The sequence below is a fragment of the Epargyreus clarus genome, unplaced genomic scaffold (genome assembly GCF_041222505.1).
Source record: "Epargyreus clarus isolate Ecla_fem2 unplaced genomic scaffold, WU_Ecla_fem_2.2 ptg000027l, whole genome shotgun sequence".
Lineage (NCBI taxonomy): Eukaryota > Metazoa > Arthropoda > Insecta > Lepidoptera > Hesperiidae > Epargyreus > Epargyreus clarus.
In genome coordinates this window covers 6,438,228-6,461,342 of record NW_027332234.1, presented here as the reverse complement: position 1 = coordinate 6,461,342, position 23,115 = coordinate 6,438,228, and the positions used below count along the sequence as shown (strand labels likewise).

Below are 23,115 nucleotides of genomic sequence, written 5' to 3'. Positions count from 1 at the left end.
CAATAATGTTGCGATAGGACAACCTTGTTTCGATCCGACAGAAAGGACTCGATGTATATTGGCATCTAGAGGTCGTTACGTAGATAACCAATGGATTTCTTAGTAGTCCTTTAATACTCATATGAAAAGTACAGGACTTTTTTTTATTTTGCTGCAAAAATATACAAATTCCTACTATGTTTTGATAGTATTACAAAGTCTAATTTAGACTTAAAATTGGTTGTTATTCTGACAATTATACCAATCCATTTCACTAACTACGTCAGACATTATATTCAGGCAGGAATACCTTTTTTCCAAGAAGTTTGTAACAAGAAAAATCACGAAACAAATCTGAAAATAGTCTTTCCCAGGAAACACGAATTGGAAATTATAAATACGCAACACAGGATAGGAGTCACGATAAAGATATTATCCCTGTTCCGAGAAGACGGATCACCAGATACGGTTAACGAGATCGAGGATTCCCAGAAGTAAAGTCAAGCGGAATGCTTCAACACGACACCCTAGGAATATATTATGACTGCTTTCTACCACTGCGCCTACTTTTACACTTGCACCTGGACTGGTATGGAAGTGGAGAGATCTGCTAACTGTTGATACTGATAATATTGTTTCAATAAGCATCATATTACAATTTACAATGAATGGAATGATATCCTAATACAATTAGACCTGGTGATATAAATTAACGAATAGCTCTTGAGGTCTGAAATTCGAATCGCAAATGCCTCTGAGTTTTAAGGTTTTTTATAACCTTAGAGGCGTTAATTATTTTAAAAAATCTCTTGATCTGTGGGAATATAATGGGCTAATGATGATAATAAATAATGAAAATACTTACACGAGTAAGTACCTAATGTATTTTACGAACTCTCATAAATTATAGACATAAATATGTATGTAAGATTTCAAATGATAGGGAATAATTATTATTAGTAAGACTGTCTTGTTATTGATATTTAGTATTATTATCTAGTAGGCTTAGTAGGCTGCCTTTATTTTACATGGTCATTTTTTCATTTATCTTCCAAGCATACGTAGCATAGCGACGTTATCTTAGTACAACAATAGTTTTCGCCCACATTCGTAATGTGGGGCGAGATGCAAATGCCGGAGTCGATGAGAGGAGAAGAATGGGCCATTGCACGCCCATCGCATTTGCATAAGTGTCCGAGTTCAATATCCTTGTCATCGACTATAACCCCTTCGTTTTTCACTCCCATATACTACAAACATTGCGATATAAAAGTAAAATTACAAAAAAATGCTTGTAAAAAGATCGACCAAAAATGTAGGTTCAACATATTGTAAATAATATTTTTCTATGAAGTTTATTAGACACTGATATTGGTATTTGATATTGCCGACTATTTGACACACTTAGACAACTATTGAGAACAAAAATATTTGTACAGGAGTATTATTAATCACCGAGACATAATGATAATTAGAAAGATAAAAATACATCAATTCTGGTATTAAATCTACGCCATCGCAAAACTTTATTGTTAAGACAAGTACAAACACTAAAGACGTTGATTTACTACATAATGGATGTTTATTTGATTTGAAAATATCTTATATATCAGTTGAAGTGCATTTATTTGTTTACTATTGTATTAACTTTACTCTTCATTGTTTATAGAACCAAAATAATTTTATGAGTAAAGATGCCATTATCTGTGTGATAATAGATAATTGCTTTATGGACAAAAATAACGTAGATGATTTAAAATCTCTTGACTGACGATTGTAATAAAATATAACTGATAATATATTAAAATTAAGCTAAATTACGTAACAATTAAGAAACAAAGAGAGAATAGACACTCGCTCATACTGTAATTACTCTTACGGTACTTATGGTTCAAACTAAACAATGAATGCCTGTTGCATGCCTGATTTATGGTACTATAAAACTTCTGGTCCTATAACAACATGCTAACATAATAATAGTGGTTAGTATTGTAAGCAAACGAAAACAGTCGACTGACAAATTGTAAATAGAATAAGCCATGTGTTTTCTTAATTATCGCGCCAAAAGATTGTTTTGAAAGACATTTACCGAGGGTTACTGGCCCCCAACGTAAACAACGTCTCGTTAAAAATCGGAACTAAAATAGCTCCTGTAAATGACCAGGCTCAAAACAATGCGGTCATTACATTCAAAGTTCAGTTCCAGAAATGAATGGCATGTGATTTGCATCCGTTAGTCTGTGGGAAATTTTATTTATGAGTATTTTATACATTACAAAATTACTGATTGTTATAGATATGTACAGACCAACAGGATTTGAAATGTAAATATAGTTTTGGACATTCGAGTAGCAATGACCTACAGAAATTTATTTAAAGGTAGGCAGATGTTTTTATGTTGCTACATATCTACTTCTGTATCATACTTTTTTATTAAGTTAATTTAGGTGCTATTGGTATAAGTATATGCCTCGCTTAATGAAACTATACCTTAAAATAACTTAATTAAAGATTTTTAAAACGTGTCTTCAATATAAAGTAATATACCCAAGAAATCAAGAATCTTTATCAGAAACAGCTTAATTTTTAAATTCAGCTAATAGATAAATTCATACAATGTTATAAAAGTCACGTATTTGATTTATATAAATTAATAATTTATCAGCTAAGGTGCTGAATGCATAAAGAATTAAGGTAGGTATTTATAAGTACGCTTCATTCAAAGAAATAAATATTTTAAAATATTTACTTGCGAAAATGGCATAATCCGGAAATCTTCACGAACTTTAATACTTGACATTCATACTATTCATGTCCAAAGTAGAATTTATGCTACTGTTTTTAAAATCACGTGTTCCTTTTTTGTCAGTATGCTAATTGTTCATGTGTATATCAGGTTTAGTTGTCGCTTATTATATTACATTGTTATTGGCGTAAGCATTATTATTCTCTTGTTGAGTGCTGTCTGAATCAGATACGGTTGCAACTCCATTCGAAATGGCATGCGTAGGTGGCGCGGGAGTGAAATTGCAAAATATGATCGTATCTAGCAAATACTTGGAAAGTAGCTTGTAAATAATCAGTTTCACTGAGCAAAGCCTGACGAATTTATGCCAAAGATTGCTAAATAGCGTGTTCACACTTCACGGTATCTTGTTGACTTACGAGATATGGTTGTTGATACCTCAAAAATTTTATGCCCGAAGCTTTAATCACGAAGGCGATGCCTTCTCACTTTTTAATAATGTATATAGAAACGGTTAGAGTAAGCGAGGTACGTGACATAATATCTGTAAATAGAGTAACCCATACTTATAATACTATAAATGACAAAGTGTAGTTATTACGTTTTTATGGTTAAGCCGTTGAATCGATTCCAACACAAATTACTGTGGATATAGCTTAAAACCTGAGGAAGGACATAGGCTTTAAAAAAACATTAGTAGGTAATGATTCCAACATAGAGAAACTAAATATAATATTACAGCTTCTTACAATCGACACGATCGAGCCATTAACACTAATTTGATAATACAAAGTTACATACCTCTTGAGGAAGTCAGTGTATTCCGCCTGGCGTATAAGTCCGGTCCTCATCATGATGGTCTGGAAGCATTGCCGTTCAATGGCCCAGAGTCGGCAATCAGTGGCTGCCTTGATGGTGGCTGTCCTCTTACAGTTGTAGAGGATCGCCAGCTCACCGAAGACTTTGCCTGGTGCCATCGTACTGAGGTATTTGTTTTCCCTCGACACCTCCACTCTGCCCTCTGTGAATAGAATTATAAGAATATAAGAAAAAAAGATATACGTTATTGAATCAATACCGGTAAAAGAATTGGTAAGCATTTTTTGCGTGTAATGTAAGGTCGACTTCCAAATACACAGTTATCACAAAAATTAACATTATCTGCTCGTATTTATAATCATTAATTGTAAAATTAGGTGCACTAACGACTTGAGGATACACGTAATGTTCGTTTTTAAGCCTATGTATTAAATAAATAAATATTAATGGTGAGTTCAAAAGATATTTAGAACTAAATTAACGGCATTGATTAAAATAAATACAGAACAGGTTATAGGTAAGAACAGTTTCTTACACATAAATTTGGTCAATCTTATTTGTTGTAATTAGGCTAATTTAAGTACTTATTGTTAATTATGTAATTTGAACATCGACTGATAGACCCAGCATGCTCACATAGTAGTATTGACTCAGAATAAATTTATGTTAAAATATAGCGTGTTCCTATAATTTCAGGATAATATTTAACTAAATAGTTTAATGATCTGTCGTTCTCAACTATATATCATCAACGGTGAACCGATCTGGATCATCATAAACGCATGCATGTACCAATATTTTTGTCCAGTTTATTTAACACGATTCGTGTTATAACACAGTCAACAGATTACCATCGAACAATTCATTATTACTAGTAAAATGCCAGTAAAATGATGAAGGCATAAATATTAATGATCTTTAAAAGGGAACTAATAATAAATAATTACAGTACACTTTAGGTAAACGATAAATTAGCATTATCCGTAATTAAGTTTTAAGAAATAGTTAAGCCGACGGAAGTCACGGGAAATCATCGTCATATGTGGTAAATCAAGTTGCTTAAAAACCCAACTTAATACCGCCATATGGAATTTTTATAAATTCAATATCCTGTTGCATTTGCACGCCAAAATCAGGTTACTTTAATTCAAAACAAGAGCTTAATTTAAATATTAAAGACATTACAGCATTTGAAATTATGATAATCAAGGCCAATTTGAATATACTTCTAGGCAATCAAGTTGATATCGGAAATAAACTTATAGAGGAGACACTTTCAAAATATAACCTTACCATAAAAGGTGTATCCAAGGCTAACAACGTTTAAATAGTCGCCGAGCAGCTAAATGTTGATGACTCACGTCGGTGAACGGTCAGAATATCGCAAAAAGCATATTTACGTGTTTTTTGGCAAATGTTGCAAACGAGAAGTTAAGACACATCCACATTATTGTATGATTTTTTTCCTCTGGTTTTTATAAGCTTACGCATTAGAAACAGAAATAAAAATATTATAGGCAGCAAATTTTGGTTTTATAAAAGCAAAAAGGAAACTTAAGTCAGTTAATGCAATTATTAATCCACGGCTAATAGAAAAAACATTATTTACGTAGATATGTATTCACTTCGTAGGTATTTTAAAATATTTTGAATGATATATCAATATAACCGAATTATGTACAACTAACAACGACATCTATGTTTTAAGAGTACGAGAAGAAGAAAGAAATGAAATCCTCCGGAGAAATATTCATGTCTTTTTTTGTAAATCAGCTAACTATTTTTCCTTACAAGACGCAAAGGTGTGAGTAATTGATAAATCCACTCAAGGTGATATGCGTGCGAATAAACAGAGAAGCGTGTGAATAACTCTTTGTTCTGCGTGTATTTGTATTATGTTTATGAATATCATCAAAATGAATCGTCTTGACACGTTTCGTCCCGGATCCTATACCATTCGGTATTATTGTCTGCAAGACCATTGTGTTTTGCCACGGCGTTCTTATTATTTGTAATGAAGTAGAAATCGTGTATGAAGTGTATCTAATGTTTTACAATATGGTCAGTTTACAAGGACAATGATTGTTGTTTAAGAATCTTATTAAAAGTTGATCACAATAACGTTAAGATTTTGGTTAACTGAATTTGTTCTTAAAAGAAGAATTTTTCAACCCATCTTAAGGTTTTTGCCACATTTACTTTCTTGAAACTTTGAAACATTTACTTCTGCCAAAGACGACCCACGTGATACAGTTGTCAGCACAGCTTTGTGATAGATACAAAAAGGCTTCCGGGTTTATTTTGAAATGACAAATATAGATCTATGTCCTAGTAATATTTGTTTACTCATCTTTCCACGTGAACAGAACAGACATAAGTATAAAAGCGTAATTAAAAATTCAATTTACATCAAATATATTTTAACCTGATTTGATTCCAGATTTCTCAACAGACCTTTCAGTTAAAAGCAAACCCGTATCGGAAACCGATATAAAAATACGATCGTGATTTCACTCTCACTGATGTGGGCCGCATCCGTTTATATCGTAACCGTGCTAAGAACGGTTGCTTCTTAAGAAATCCGGGAGCATTTCAAAGTGATAATCTTTATTACACGTTATGGGTTTTATCTGCCGCCTTTATTTATTCTCATTTGATATATCGTAGTCGGAAACATGGATCAAGGAATTTTAACCAATAAAATCATAATAGAAATGAAATCGTAAAGTCAAAAGTGTTGTGGATAGGTGTATTATTTCTTTACATTAACCTACTTAAGATTTATTATTGGACCCGAATCTTGTTTCTTTTGTTCAAAATATTATGTTATTTACGAGAATAAAACAAAACGGTTCAAGTTTCGTCATTATCGGGAACATAGATAGAAATCAGTCAGTAACAAATTACTTACTTGCTAGTAACTTTTTGTTTGTAATGCAAACAATGTTTTCAACAGTAAATCTATTTTAGTTTATGTAACTACATAATAAAGCGCACTAACACATTGTATATCAATAAATTGTAAGCGCGGAATAATTAATTAACAACGCATGAAATATTTAAAAATGTTCCACTCTACTAAACTCACAATAGGTCTTTGTTCATTCAATCCGGTCGAATTTTAATCGGAATCCGAACGTCAGTCCACACACGTACGTTAAAACGATTAGCACGCCAGCCTTTGTTTTTACACCTTTCCTAACTTAAAAGTGATTGCATATCGAAGAAAAAGTTGCCGATTGTTTAACGTTGTTGCCAGAATACGAAATGTTACGTTTGCTCGATAAGTTGCTAAAGTTAGTTTCATTTATGACAAAGTTCAATTATATATAAACTCAAGGAGATCTACTCCTTTACTTTGATATTTGAACGAGCTGCTTTATTTTATTTATTCTTCGCTTAATTTATAAATGTAAGTAATAATAAATACACTATGAAGGCGGAAATTATCTTTTTCTTGATAACCTTTGACTTTAGTCTGTCTAAACAAAGTAAGTAAACTAGATGTACAATGTACTAATTTATCATTAAATTTTATTTTATGAATGCTTCATTTAACTTTACATATACAATTCATTAGATATGTTGTGTAATAATTGCACAATCATTTGACTAGAGGCCGGATTATAATATTCTGAGGAAAGTTTAGGACGAATAAACGCAGAGTTATTTGCATATTATCCGTAATGTACGAACATACAGGATACGCCTTTTGCTTGCGAATTTCATCAGTAACATGATTCAGGACCTTTTAATTACAGAGAGCCAACGGACGCAAGTGATTGGCTCGCAACGAAAGTATTTCAAGGCGACTCCACGCACTGCGGGTCGAAAGTTCGAATTTGCGTACATTAACAAGAGTTTCGCGAGATCATTTCAATACCAGAGCAATACGAGACGAAGATGATTGTAAATAAATTATTATATTGAACAATGGCCATAAAATATACGATTCAAACGATTATTGATGAATTGATGAAAATAACATAAACTTAAGTATAAAAAATGTAAGCCTAATAAGATATATTATAGCCAAATTTTTAACTCATGTGTATTAAATATTTTTTAAATGATATTTCGATTAAATAAAATTAATAATATCCTTTTAATAAAATATTACAAAATATAATTGAACATTAAAACATTAAATAATATATAGAAAATTGTGTAAAAATTAAATAATAATTAATATATGTATAAAAACGATTTAAATAAATGAACTACACAATTATTTGAAATTATGTTTGCCCTTCGCGAATAACCTACTTTCAACAAATTGGAGCCAATAGCAATTAGGATATTCCGATATTGTAATAAAACTGTCAGGAATGGTAATGAGGTTCGGTAACTAAGTAATATTATTCTCATATTCATGCATGATTTGATTTAAAACTGGGTCACTTGGAGCGCAGCAAACTTTAATTGATATGCCTTGCTCGATTCGTTTAGCAAGCGAGTACCTCAATTTGTACGCTAAGGCATCTGAACTCTAATTTTAATGGACCAACATGTTGTAATCGCTCGAAGTAGTAGGTAGTGGAATGTGAATTATGAGTACTGCTACTTCTGCCTAATAACCATAGTATTAAGCTCTGCTGTTTTCTACTTCAAAGGTAGACATACTTTTCAGAGGATTTCCATCTTGTCCTCAAAAAAAAGTAAGTTAGTTGCTAAGTACCATGAATGTAATCATTAAAAAAAAACAAATTGGAAGTTTTATTTATTTTTTTAAAGTTGGTTGTGTTATTTATATATCTAATTCAATTATTTGCATAATCGGTCACTATACCTTATTGCTATTTTTAAAATGTCAGAGTTATAATATTGTATGAAAATTGCAACGTCACAGATCTAGACAATGATAAAAATGTCAATCAGTGTTATCATTTGATATCATTGATTATTTAACAGATTATGTATGACACCGGTGTTTCATTTATATTACTTTCTTGGAGATACGAGAATGTGAAGTAAAGTTTATAGCAAGACCTCGAAAGTAGGTATATCGCGTGACAACAGTCATCGATCAACATCAGCAAACATATGAGATCAAAATAACTTCACGATAACGGAATATTGAGCGGTACAGTAATATACGCGTTATTTCTATAATAGCTTATGAAAAACATATCATTACCTGTTTCGTCATTTTGATTTTGCTTCTCAATGGACTTGTCATTTGCCCCTTCCAGACGTGTGACGTCTAGAAGTATACCAGCATCCAATGATGATTCAGTAGCCGTACTGTCTCGCTGACAGAGATTTCCGGTCCGTCTCTTACGAGTCCCGTATGTATGCACCGGCACAATTAACTTAGGTCGTGGTATTGAAAAGTCAGAATCTGAACCACTTGACGAACTTTTAGCACTTCTTGAATAAACACCATTGTTAGTTACCACGCGTTCTTCACTAATACGCTCCTTAGGAGATCGGAACGATAAAATGTCATTATACCTATCATACCTATCGTCACTTTTTACTCTAACAGTATTATATAACTTGCCATATTTGTCACGCTTAGCTTGCTTACTAGCACCATTTGTAGTCCGATAGTCACTTTCTTTTCCTAAGTCCACAGAGTGAAATCCATTATGTATCAGAGGAGCAGGTGAGTTTTGATTTCCTTGGAACATATCGTACTGCATTAACGTCAGCTGTTCGCTCGGCGAGAGATTTCTTTTCGGTTGAGTGACAGTAACACCATTGTAAGCTTTGGTGTCTTGTTGAACCGTGTCGAGATAAGCTCGGAGGGGCGCTCTTCCTTCGCTTTTTACTCTCAATGACTTAGAACGAAAGCTAGGCTTGGCATCCTCGACACGTCCGTTACGTTCGTTCTCTTGTTGCGTAGTGAGCTCAGGAAGTTGCTCGCATGTAGATAACGAGGCATTATTAATGGGCTGCATATATAACCCCAAATCTTCCGCATCACTATCCATGTCGAGGTTCTTTTTTCCTGATCGGGATTTAATGGGTGATAAATCTAGAGTTGCCATAGAATTTATGATTTGATACATTGTATCATTGCCGAAACCACGTACCGATCCGTTAGGTTTCAAGTCACCATTACTCATGCCTTTGTCTTTTTTCGGATCTTTCTGAAGCTGTTTTATCTTATCACTATCAGTGTCATTGTTTTGCTGACTTACTCTTGAATAATATTCATAATAAGATTCTGAGGATGGATCTAATGGTACGGGTCCAGGATCAGGTAAAGGATAGTAATTCTTTTTGGAATCCGCTTTTCTTTGCCGGTGAGCATATTTAAGAGAATCTTTGCGTTGAGGTGGGACGGGGGGCTGTCGTTCATTTGATGAAAATGCTTCAATATCCCATTCTGTAAAATTTCTACGTTTTACTCTTCTTAGTGTTGATGGTTTGTAACCATTTGGCATATCCTTAAAACTGTAACTATGTTTCAGTTTATTTTGGAGTAAAAGATTATTATTTGCTCTAGCTTTTTCTTCTATATTTTGTTGATATTTTGCTAATTGAGATAAGTTTTCATTAGGAACTTCATGAGAGTAACTATAGCCGCTGTCTTCATACGAGTATGTTTTGTTATCATACTCCTTATCATTACTGCGGCCTACATCTCGACACGATTTGCTTCTGGATATAGAATTAAACTTCACCTTATTAGACTGGTCATCATTTTCATTGTAATTGCTGAGGTTCTTAGCTCCAACCCAGTTAGCTGCATAGACCAGGTCCATAGTCCTGTCGTTGATAGATAGCCACGGGTCCTCCATGACCGCTTTTCCAGGATAGTGTTTGATTTTCATAATGTCCAAAAACCTGTTACTTTTGAGTCTACGTGCGTACTAATATACTTCAACAATTGACCTCTCATTGGCGCTGATCTTCCCATTTTTAAATGTTATTGTAAATTCAGTTCACATAAATGTTTGTTCATTCAATATTGTCTTCTCTTTTCTAAGAATATAAAAATATATTTTGTTAGCTACAACAACTCTGGCATCAATACTGGAATGGAGATGATTTATCTCACTGATCTTAGTTTCTTTATATAGAGAACACGTGATTTAGGATAACAAACTTATGCGTGTACAGTCTTCATTTATCTGATTAAAGTACAATATGGTTTTAACGGAATCCGTAACGGTAATGATAATGACGTAATCACTTCACACAATGGAATGATTTTTTCTTCAGTCTTTGTATTTTTGCAGTGAATAAAAACGAACTAGAAATGAAAAGTCGATGAATTGTATTTATATAGGCATTCAAGTATATTGTAGGTAAAAAAGAATCATGCATATCCTGATTCCAAATAAATGTTCGCGTTTGTTTTAGAGATCGTAGTAAATTTCGCGAGGACTCGTTATTTAGATAGAAGATTCTGCAAAACATTTTCAAAGTTGTAAAGCTTACCGCGCTTTTGAGCAATATTTAAATATCGTTAACCCTTATACTCAATAAAAGTACTGGAAACCGGTATGGTATAGGTAGGCTAAATGTCAATTTTATGGATATGAAAATATTTTTTAACGTAGTAAATTGCCTGCGTGCAGGCATACTTCACGCATTAATTCACTTTTATAGGCATATGATTAGAAATATGACGGACGTAAGTGAAACTTGAGTGGTTAATGAGCATTTATTTATGCAAACGTTACGTACGAAATAGGTAATAAGCTTTTTACTAATAGCGACATTGCGTGAGCGCAGTTACTATTTTTTACGATACTAATATTATGTTCTTACTAATAACTTGGAACGTATGAAAAATTACAAATTAATGAATTTTAAATAATTTATATATGTATATTATATTACAAATATTACATATGTGTTAAGAATACCCACATCTTTATTCTACTGTAATCTACATATAGGGAAATCCTAGAATCGTCAAATACAGAGTTCAGTAGCAATACATTATTTGGAAATATTTCTCTACCAGTAACCTACCACCAGTAGTCAAAAACTACAACTAATAAATGATACACAATAATTCATCCCTTAGTCCTTCAATGATTTTAATTACCTATATTCAAGTGTAACTATGATGAGATAACATAATTTCTACGTAACAAATGATCCATGCTACGGTAGCAGTCTTGTTCCCGAGAACATCATTACTAAAACAAATGTGTCATTTCGTGACTCAATGGCCACGTTGACTCATCCGTTGCTGGCATGTAGTTTAATGTCATTCATCCAAGGTTCGCATATAGAACCTTTGATATTATCTACCTACGGAAATAAACGCTCTTGCAGAAATCGGTATGAGAAAAAAAATACTTGTATGAGGTAACGTACCTATTGTTTTATTTATTTCTCTTAATATTATGTAGGATTTACTAAAAGTAAGTGCTTATCACCCCTTCGTAATATCCAGACCCAAAACAAAAATCTAGTCATTAAATATGTATGGCTGCCCGGAGATCGAACCTGGAACCTGAACGTCAAACCGGTTTGGTGACCGCTATTCTACGTGAATCGTTAACGTATAAGTATTACATATTAATCATTTATTTTTCTATTTTAAAATCGTACAACGACCAACTAGATTAACCTAGAGACCTGCTTTTGTTTTATTTACAAATACTGAATTAATTAAAACGCTGTCAAATACATCCGAAATAGACATCCGTTTTCGATTGACATTAAGAACCGGTTCAGCCGAATTAAACTAACTAACGACCTAACTTCGCATCAACGGATGCGTCACGGGACGCAAGCACGGATTGCATAAGGCCTTACGGACCTTACTATTGAGCAACAAAAAGGCCTCGAGGGCTACACCTCAGTACGTCTAAAACGTCGTTAGACGTGGCCCTAAGTACGTCTAAAGACGTCGTAAAAGAAGTTCTTTTACGATGTTCCTTAATAATAGAACAACTTTAGTACCTATAAAACGTGTATATTACATACATGTAAATTATGTAGGAATAAAAATAATAATTCGGCAAATATTAACATGGTAGTTTAAAAAAACTCTCAAGTGCTAGTTGGAGTCCGTGCGAACTTTATAGTATGATACTTTAAAAACTTCGCAACAACGGATGCGTCACGGGACGCAAGCACGCATTGCATAAGGCCTTACGGACCTTACTGGCGAGCAACAACAAGGCCTCGAGGGCCATAACTACTGCCTTTTACGGTATACATAAATAATAGACTTTCAAATACTACTTTAATATAAAATGTGTATATTGCCGACAAACTGGCCTACAGTTTGGCAGATTTCAAATTATGTTTATTTTGTAAGTCTTCTTTATTAAATAAATGAAAAAAAGATACAAATAAAATATGTAGGTACTAATATGTAGGTATAATTTTACATAATATGTACTTAGTTGGTATGCCCGTAATAAATAAATAAATCATATGTATGATACTTTAAACAACTTCGCAACAACGCATGCGTCACGGGACGCAAGCAAGCATTGCATAAGGCCTTACGGACCGGACTTTACTGTTGTGGAAACAACCAGGCCTCGAGGGCCGTGCAAACTATCTTTTACATCATACCTACTTAGATAATAGAAAATAAAATTAAGTCACCTCAAAATTTTGTCAATAAAAACATCATGATGTATCGGCGAAGCCGAAAATGGATGTCCATTAACAATTATCAAATGCGATTATGTTTCCGTGCTACAGTTTTAGTGTTACTACTTTAAATATTGCAAGACCAAATGCGTCACGGGACCCAAGCATTACATAAGGCCTTACGGACTTTACTGTCGAGCAAACAACTAGGCCTCCAGGGCCGTGCTAACTAAAGTGTGTGGCAAAAATTTAAATTGAAGTTCACAATACTTGTCAAGATAGTGAGTTTTTTGTTGCAAAGATTTCCTTATATATTTCTTTTACATAATAATTATATTATGTTATGATATAATTTTAACCTTTTAGTAGCTCCACTGATTTGCCTTAGATTCAACCATAGAACTTAAAACAATTAAAAAATATGTATTAAAATAAGTACCTATCCATTTTACAAATAGACAGGGACATTGACTTCGAGCATATTTAAGCCTCCATTTTGAGTCAGGACTTAAAAGTAAAGCAAGAGTTACATAAAATGCATACAAGCACGAATTCTTTACATAACGTTTTAGCCTCCCTTTTAGGGAGAGTCGAGAGGCCAACAAGTGCATGCCAAATATATTGATGCAATTGTTACATAACCTATGCCCCGATTTAACTGGTGTATATCAATACAAATAATGAAATAAAATTCCGTCTGTAGGTTCCAAGAAGCATTTTCTGTGAAAAAAAATCTTCAGAATATCTTGTTTTATTGGTACGGTAACCATGGAAACGGCTAGCTCAATATTAACGGGACTTGTGCGTAAAGATATAGGGAATGTCATAAGCCACCATAGCTTATAAAAAGAAAATGACATGATCGTAACAGACGCTGAAGTAGAATTAAATATTGTGATGTTCAAAACGATGATCGAGCTAAAACCAATAACATAATAAAAAACTAGAAATTACAGTTCAAAATAAAACAAATCACAAGACAATACAGATCCATAAAACAGAATTAAAGACTACGATAGGGGATTTATTAAGCGCAGACTATCTAAAGATTTCCTACGAGATAAGTTGGCACTTACCGTGCGCCGTTAGCCGCACAGAAGCCAGTTTTTAACATTTATTGTTATTACTGGTGCACTTTCACTGCTATTTATTGCAGACACGTCAATGTGCGATGCATACTAAGATCAAAAGCTGCACCGCTTAGACGGAATATAGAGTTCCGTACGTATTAATTCGTAACAGATATATGTTTCGATGCCTTATGCCTCGATAAAACTCACTTTAATGTAGGGAATGCAATCCCGATCTCGCGGGATCCCGATCTCGCGATCTTTAACTATTCTATACCTTGTTTTGAGCAGTGATAGGTTAAGAAACTCGGCCTCTCGATCGAGAGGTCCGAGGTTAAAATCTCAGGCCTTTGATTTTTCAAAGTTATGTGCGTATTAGAAAATAATTATCATTTGTTAAACGGTGAAGGAAAACATCGCGAGGAAACCTGAGAAATGTAAAAAAAATATCTCAAATGTGAAGTCTACCAATACGCACTTGGGCAGCGTGGTGGACTATTGCCTAATCCTTCTCATTCTAAGAGGAGACCCGTGCCCAGCAATGGGACAATAATGGGTTGTTGATAATGATGATGATACCTTGTTTTGATTATTTTAGTAAAACTGTTAATTATTTCGTTACTTTAGTTAACTTTAAAGGATAAAGGCTTTTGTGCCCAACAATATTTTGTTTCATTTAATCTCACTATAACCAACAAGCAGTTTTCATCTTTACAGTAATGTGGTTTTTTAACTAGACGAGATCCCGAAAATCTCGGGATGCCGCGGGATTGTGATTTCTAATCCCGCGGGATCTCAACTTTACGATATCGAGTCGGGATTGCATTCACTACCTTAATGTGAATGTAATTTTTATTATCATGACATACTTTAACCACAGTTTTAATGTCAATCTTAAGGATAGGCTACTCGATATCTTAATAATTACCACAACTAAAATTGCTGATTTTAGTTGTGGTTATTTTCTCTTACTACATCAGAGACGATAAATTATGTTAAGCGAATACTATAGTTTATCGATAATAAGTATTTAATCAATCCTACTTCATCAGTTCTATTAATATTTACAACTACTACATATTGAACTAAAAATATTATTATTATGTCTACGGCCTTTCATGAAGCATCAATAAGAGTATGAGAGCAGACGGGTCCGTTTATTCAATTTTGATACGGGACACTAAAATGTTGCAAGAGCAAAAAGGTTTGATTTTGTAACTGATTGCAACCGAATTGGATCCACTGCAACTGCTGTTTCTTTATTATTTAAAGCTGGTAATCTTTCGTGTCGATAGTGTTATCTATCTATTACATTATTGCATTTTAGCGGTACTTCTACAAAAGATTATTCTAAGATAGAACTTTGATTTTGTGATATTTTTATTCATTGTTCATTCAAGTTTAGGTGCAATAAGTATTCAAATAAAATTAGTTACTTGTGCTGAAATAATTATTGAACGTTATTTAAAACCTCGTAGCAGACCTATATTTAGTATCAATTTTAAGACTTCATTAAGAGAGGGTGTAGGTAATTAGCGTGACAAAAGATCTGACTTTAGATAAAATAAATCTCATTAAAATGTTAGACTGGCTATCCACAGCAAAATAGTGCCCTAAGAATATTGAACTAAATGCACAAAAAATGCTAACAAACATTGTAGATTTTTTTTTTTCAATTATTACAATTCTATTTCAATAAAATTATGCGTTCAATAAATTCTAATTCAAAGTAACGCGATGCAAATGCATACGCATAGTAAATATGTTCTTGACGCAAACACGTTTTGAAGCATGACCTCTTGGATCTGAAATATTAATCAGCGTCTTTATCAGCACGAAAAATCCACAAAAGGAGCCTTTTAATTATTAGATCAATCATGCATGCACAAATTAGTGTTAATGATTACACGCACGATCGTACTAATAGAAAACGATTTCTAGGCAGCGACCGATGGTCGAGTTGAAACCAGTTTATTGGTCCACATATACACTCGAGCGACCAGCAGTGATATGTTAGAATCGAATCCAGGAACTTGAGAAATCGACGGCCAATGCCTAGATGCTGTAAGTGTGAACGGCAAGTAACAATGTTGCAAAGTTGCAATGTGTCCGATGTTCTACTCGTAGGTCCGATGTGGTTTTTGTTGCGCGATCCAGAATGTGATGGAAACAAATACGGAGCAACTGTAGAAGAAATATTCGTAATTATATTTAGAAACGATAAGATAAAACCGACCCATGCCCGAGAGGAATTGAGCTTAATAATCATGACCTGCCATTAATAAACAAATTTTAAACTAAAATATTTTATGCTAAACATGTGAACCTCTTGTGTCCAATCTTCTTTAATACTAATATAAACTATTATCCTATAATTAAACAAAGTATGGGCGTATATATCTATAAAAGGAAATTGAATACGAAAGCTATTCGTCCAGTTCGTATTAATTACATAAATAAGGCAAGGGTACTTGACCAATAAAAGTATAGAAGGGCAAAGGGTTTTGAAGGACAAATCAGTCAACATGCTTCTCAACCTAAATACTGATAGATGGCTGACTATAAAAATTCAACTTGACGAGTATTCGACAAAAACTAACAATGTTTTAAAAAAATAAATTAAGACCGCAACATTGAAACACAATAGGTACTTGGAAAGATTTATATGTAAACAGGTAAATATAAAACGGGCTATTGTGTCCCATCTAAAACAGGATCTCCATTTAACCCAGAAAGGATCAAACACCTGGTGGCCTGTGCGGCTATACTTATATTGTTAACTGGTGCATATAACATCGCACCCACTTATAGAACCAGTATTTTGTAAGTCTTTGGACCAGATGCTAAGTATAATAATAAAGTCGTGTAATACATTCAAACATGCAAAAAATATGCACTATAAAGAGCTTATAGAATATGGTAAAGCTGACATGATTATAAAGGGATAAAATAACTTTGAGACTGAAGATATCCATGAACTAATACATGTGGTAAGTAAAGATAAAGCTGTCACGAAACAGACGAAAACAATTCACGAAATGGCTATAAAATATAATAGTCACGTACAAAAGAAATACGTTGAATAAGTACCTAAATAAATCAATAAAGTACAGATACTCAAAGTACGGAGGGGAAGACCGATTGTCGGACTAAATTATTATTAGTCGGGAACTTAAATGGGACAATACGGGTATGGATTTATTTCTTTTTGTAACGGTCCCGAGCCATAGACAATAGTGTTGCTTTTATTCAACTTACAACCAAACTGTACAGTGATTCGAGGACCCATGAGCTGCATTTAAATGAGTATTTAACAGAACAACTGTTCCTGTCATAGTTGCAGTTTGTTCAATTAGTTACCCGCTTTTTACAATGTTACTTGGACAGAGGAAAATCCATTTACGAAACTGTGTAATTTCCCGTTTACATGAGATAAAGGCTACTGTCATGTATAATTTTGATGTTGCAATAATAATTGTTTATACACAAAATGACAACTTTCTATGATTTCATGCCAGTCATTTCTAACATGGTTATTAAGCGATAAAATCATTGCAATAGCTTACTGTTAGCTCGTACCACATTGTTATACTCGTAACGCACTCTAAACATCACTCATATTAATCTGATACAACGATGCTACTTTCTAATCATTGTTTGAATTTGTTTCAATACACAAACGTGACAATGATTTATAGCTGCACATTGAATTAGCCAATGGCGCCGATAAACGGGTAATGTACTAAGAACGAGCGCAACATTAATTACAATATGAGTTACTGAAGCATGAATTGATATGTTCTGCAATAATTAATTAGGAAATCAGGACAAATATTGATTTAGTTCACTTCTTTCCCGACTAGTATATGAATAATGTAAATTTCAGTCCATATGCAAATAACAGAACTACTGCAGTGAAGAATACAAGTACTGTTAAGCAACGAGAACGAATTGAAAGATAAATTAATTAAGATTCTAAACATAAATCAAGACAGAAAAGTTCGTTGTCACGGTAAGGCTGAAAGTCAGACGTGTGTAGAAAGCTCAGGTCTCCGGCATTAATATGCTAAAATATCTTCACCGTGAAGACACCGCTCCGAAATACTTTCACGACATATACAGGTAGTGCACGCAAACACGAGCTGTTTGCAATATAACCTTTTGATGTTTGCAGGCCTTTTAGGAAAGGTCTTGCATAGAATATCAAACAGAATTATGATACCGGTTTCAAGCGTCAACTTTTCATGGCTACATATTATATTCATAAGGTAAGTGCTTAATTCAGTGCTTAAAGTGTTTCGATAAATCATTCCATTGTCTTAAATCCTATATTCACAGGTCACATTGTTGATGCCAGTAATTATTGTAGCGCGCGGTGTCCGAGGATTAGCTGCCTTCATGTCACAAGACAGATTTTAAAACAGACATCCTTTAAAAACATTGTGGTACAGAGACAGCTGCAACGCGCGAAAAAACACCTTGATTTACACCTTTTCACATCACTACATTTGCGGGGCTTCAAAACACGATTCCCCGAAATAAAGCGCACAAAACAAAAACTGAACAAAGCTTAAAACATTGCTCTCACAACGTATTTGATCGCGAGTATTATAAATTCGAGACGCGTGACACGAGCGCGACGACCAATCACGTCAGCGTCGCCCCGCTTACTAGCTCAACTTACTACTCTACTCCGATGTGATCAACTCCTGCGCATAGTGCCAACGGGTGCGAGCGAGACGCAACACGCTGACAAAGACAAAAGGTTTTACCTGGACTGAAAGCTCAAAGTTCATACCTTTGATAGACAAAATAAACAAAACAATGAATGTGAAATGATTTAATATCTAGACAGCTTGTGAAATGAATGACGTATTACAAGGACAAGCGAATGTTTGAATTATTGTTTGATCACCTGAACACTTATAATGGAATTAATGTTAAGAATTTCAAACAATTGTATACTCTAATTACCTTTGAAATTATCGTAAGATAGTAAAATGTTATACATGCACTTGAATATTATAAAACACTTAAGAATATTTTTATCTAGATGTATCAAAGTTTACGATTGAAGTCAATTAAAATGACAGTTTAAATATAAATAACATTTCAATTAGTGAAGGTAAGTATCAAAAGTAAATCAGTTTAAGTCACTGCCCGTGACCGAATATTTACTCGAATGTTATATTTGAAGGTTAGGGCCTCCAATTAATGACCCAAACTACAACGTTTATTTATTTTAGTGCTGTTTCTAAAATAATTAGAATTAATTTGGCTTTGTATCATAAAATTAAATAGATATAGAATAACTATTACTAGCAATTAAAATAGCAGAGCGAGGTATAGAATTACAAACATATTAAGCAACTACCTACATTAGATGCAATATCTAATGTAGGTAGTTGCTTAATATGTTGTTGCTAAATGCAAATTAATGTCAAATTTAAAATTATTCATTCAAAAGTTTTGATCTAACTCCCTAGAATCAAGTTAGAATATATACTTTGTATACTTAAAGATACTAGATAACCTTTCCAACTAGACCACAGTGGTATCTGTCCGCTGCTGACATAGATACGAAACTTGTCCAATTACAATTAATATTTTACCAAGGGTAAACTACTTAAACATATTCTAGTAAAGTGTTTTATTAAAAGTTAACTTAGTTCACTATGTATTATTTCAACTTAATCCACAGAATAAAAGAGAAATTTGAGCGACATAAAAAAACGTAAAGCACACAGTGATATTACCGATGATGTAAGATGTTTCGACATATTGCAATAAAATGACGAGAAAGTCAGTTGGTTAAGTCCGCTTTTAAACTATGGCATAAAGTTAAACGATTCTACTAAAAATTCAACAACCATAGTGTCATCGGAAACTATTTATGTGGTTGCGTAAAACTGCGGCGTAATTTTGATACTGTGAAAGTTATAGAAAATTGAAAGGAAAGTGATAATAAGTTGATTGCGGCATTAGCAGTAGAAAATCTAACTTGCTGGATAGGAACGACGAATGAACAGTTCAATGGAGCGACTAAAAGCATAATTCAGCGAATTATAGAATCGCTCATCCTTATCAAATTTCACCATAAATCTATAATTATATTGAGAACTTTTTTTTGTAACTCATTAAAATCTATTGTTTGTAATACCTCGGTAATAATAGCATTATTGCTATAAGATTAAGCGAGGATTATTTTTGTACAAGGATTTACATCGATTTTAACGTTAAAACCTAAGTCTGTCTATTATATAGGTAGCTAATTAACAACAAAAAGTTAAAACACCACGCTTAACTAATAGGCTAATCGAAAGTTCAAGTAAAAGTAGAAATGTTAATCGTGAGGAAGCTTCAGTTCGATTTCATTTGTGACGCAAATTAGACCGTGGTAAAGGTACTAACATCTTTAACTTTCACAGTTTCCAATATTTTAATAGTTAACAATTAGAAAACAGTGTAATTTTGATGAATAAATCTTGAAATATATCGGTTCTGCTGCCGTCTCCCAAATAAATATTAAATGCAATCCATGCATTCCACTTAAATTTTTCATTTTCAACCCAGCTGCTAATCCTCTCTTGGTGGAAAATCTACTCAACGATTTTTTAAAGATTATTATCCTGCTCTCCGGCAAATCTTAACGTAATCATATTACGACAATACTTAAGTAGCCAATAATATTACCTGTCAACTTTAATTAAGTCATCGTTACAACATAGGCTGCACTCAGATATGGACTGCAATATAATGTAATATAAACAATTATTAAGGAAACAATTATTACACCAGATAGAAGATATAAGAACATAAGATGACAGTGTTGAAATAACATTTGAATGACTGTTATAAGAGATATGAGCAAAACAAGATTTACAATGGTTTCGCAATTTGATTGTGCTATAATAGCAAGTTCATTGTTAGCTAACAGTGATCTAATAGATGACCGATCTAATAAAAATGCGATCAGCTCGAATAGTTATTTCTTATCTCCTATAGTCCAGATGAATAAAAACGCATTTTTTGTCGTAGCGTAAATGATAAACACTGAAATCTGTACTATATTTCTATTAATAATAATTAAACATTGACATTTACTAGATCTTTTTTATTATTATATTCTAAGTTTTCTTTTTATATGAAGAGAAACTTCAATACAACTTAAAATATTCAATTTTAAACAAAAAATCTATGGCTGTATATAAATTAAGTGATTTTGTTTCAGTACTATGTGATACCTTGTCATAGACTTTCTAAAGTCTATCAGGTGTGCTAGTAATAAATCACGTTACTTGTATTACCTTGGCCAACTGCTTCAATGGGATAAGTAGTAAATCTCACAGTTAGACGTGGCAGTTCATTTACAATAACGGTAAAACAATATAGATGTAGTAAATGGTAAATTTAACTTGCATTAGACCTCTTCCTTCTTTTATATTTCCATTACATGAAATGCTATTTATTGACTTGAAGATTATTGATAATAACTTGTTAACGTTATATTTTATTAGTCAAAATGTATGAGATAATTATAGTAGGTATTATAATAGAATATTGAAATTTTAAATTCCAAGTATAACGGTAACATATAACGGTATTTATAACATATAACGGAAGTTTTACAAAATTGCTCCTTACTTACCATGATTGTCATTTTCAATTTCTAACACTAAAATTATGATATTTTGATGTAACCGCAATGACATGATAATTTTTTATTTACATTAAATGAAAACCGTAAACTATAACAGAAAATGATGAAAAGAACGTTTCTTTGTCTGAACGTTTGTGAAATACTCAAACCTAAAAACGTAAACAAAGCGTAAACTCAGTTGTCTTATTATTGTCTTAACTTGTCTTATCACCAATAAGTAAATTCTAGCAAACAATTTTAAACTGAAGATAAAAATTAAAGTAATGAAAAAGTCTAAATGGGTAAAGTATGAAAGAAAATAAATTCATAATTCATTCAGTAATGACAATTAGTATTGTTATGTAGAGCTTAATATATCAAAGAGCACAGAAATACTGTGATTGAAGAGAGAAATCGTTCGTTACGGATGGTCAACTTTGGAGAATGCATGCACGGAGACAAACGTTATACGACCAAGTAAAGATAAGTGGTCTCCGAGCAATCTAGATACAACCACATATCATCTCGATTCGTCACAGTAATGTTCCGCCACTTATTAGATGAGGAATTGGAACGTGTAACTATGATGTTAAGAACAACAGCTATAAAAACTTCAGTGAGCTGTTTTGCATACCTATTTTCTGTATGTGTGGCATATAAGAAACGGATCATTAGATCGATTTCTATCGCAATTAATAATGCTTGATTGATATTTAAGATCTTGATGATATGACTAACGAAGTTGACATCTTTGCCATAAAAAATGTTTATAGTGATAAAAAATGTATGATTCGAAACTACTTTTAAAATATGATGTACACTGTGAGTATGCTAACTTTTTAATACGCTTTTATTAGCTTCAGACGTATGTATGTTGGTATGTTAGTATGTAACGGAATCTTTGAACATGATTTTAACCCCCTTCAAAACGTCGGATTAACTTGAAATTTGGCATACTTATTAAGGACCGATGACAATTCAATATTTTAAACATTCTGACCCGTTATCCTGACTAGGATAAACAGGATCAGCGATTTTTGTTTTCCTGAGAACCGGAAGGTCTGCGTTAAGACCAATAAAGGAATCTACCAGGCGCGCCGATCACCTAACCTAACCTAACCTGACCTGACCAGACCTGACCTGACCTGACCTGACCTGACCTGACCTGACCTGACCTGACCTGACCTGACCTGACCTGACCTGACCTGACCTGACCTGACCTCAACTTCGACGCGTCCGTTGTTAAAAGCATCATGAAGCGGTGTCTCATCATCCTTATTCATTCAGAACTTCAACATCTGCACCTTCCTTTAACAAGATTTCCACTATTTCAATGTTCCCAT

At 33.2% G+C, this 23,115-nt stretch overlaps 1 protein-coding gene across 5 annotated transcripts in view; it reads right to left on the bottom strand.

Annotated features, from left to right (window-relative positions):
- The window catches only part of for (cGMP-dependent protein kinase for), a 170,288-nt gene that overhangs the window by 28,361 nt on the left and 118,812 nt on the right, over positions 1 to 23,115 (bottom strand). For 3 of the 5 annotated variants that reach the window (XM_073088853.1, XM_073088854.1, XM_073088855.1), the window contains one exon: positions 3,527 to 3,746. In XM_073088853.1, the coding sequence (XP_072944954.1) occupies positions 3,527 to 3,746 (220 nt within the window). Of the gene's footprint in view, positions 1 to 3,526; positions 3,747 to 8,681; positions 10,478 to 18,611; positions 18,796 to 23,115 lie in introns of those variants that run through there. The other 2 variants (XM_073088852.1, XM_073088851.1) reach the window with 2 other exon arrangements.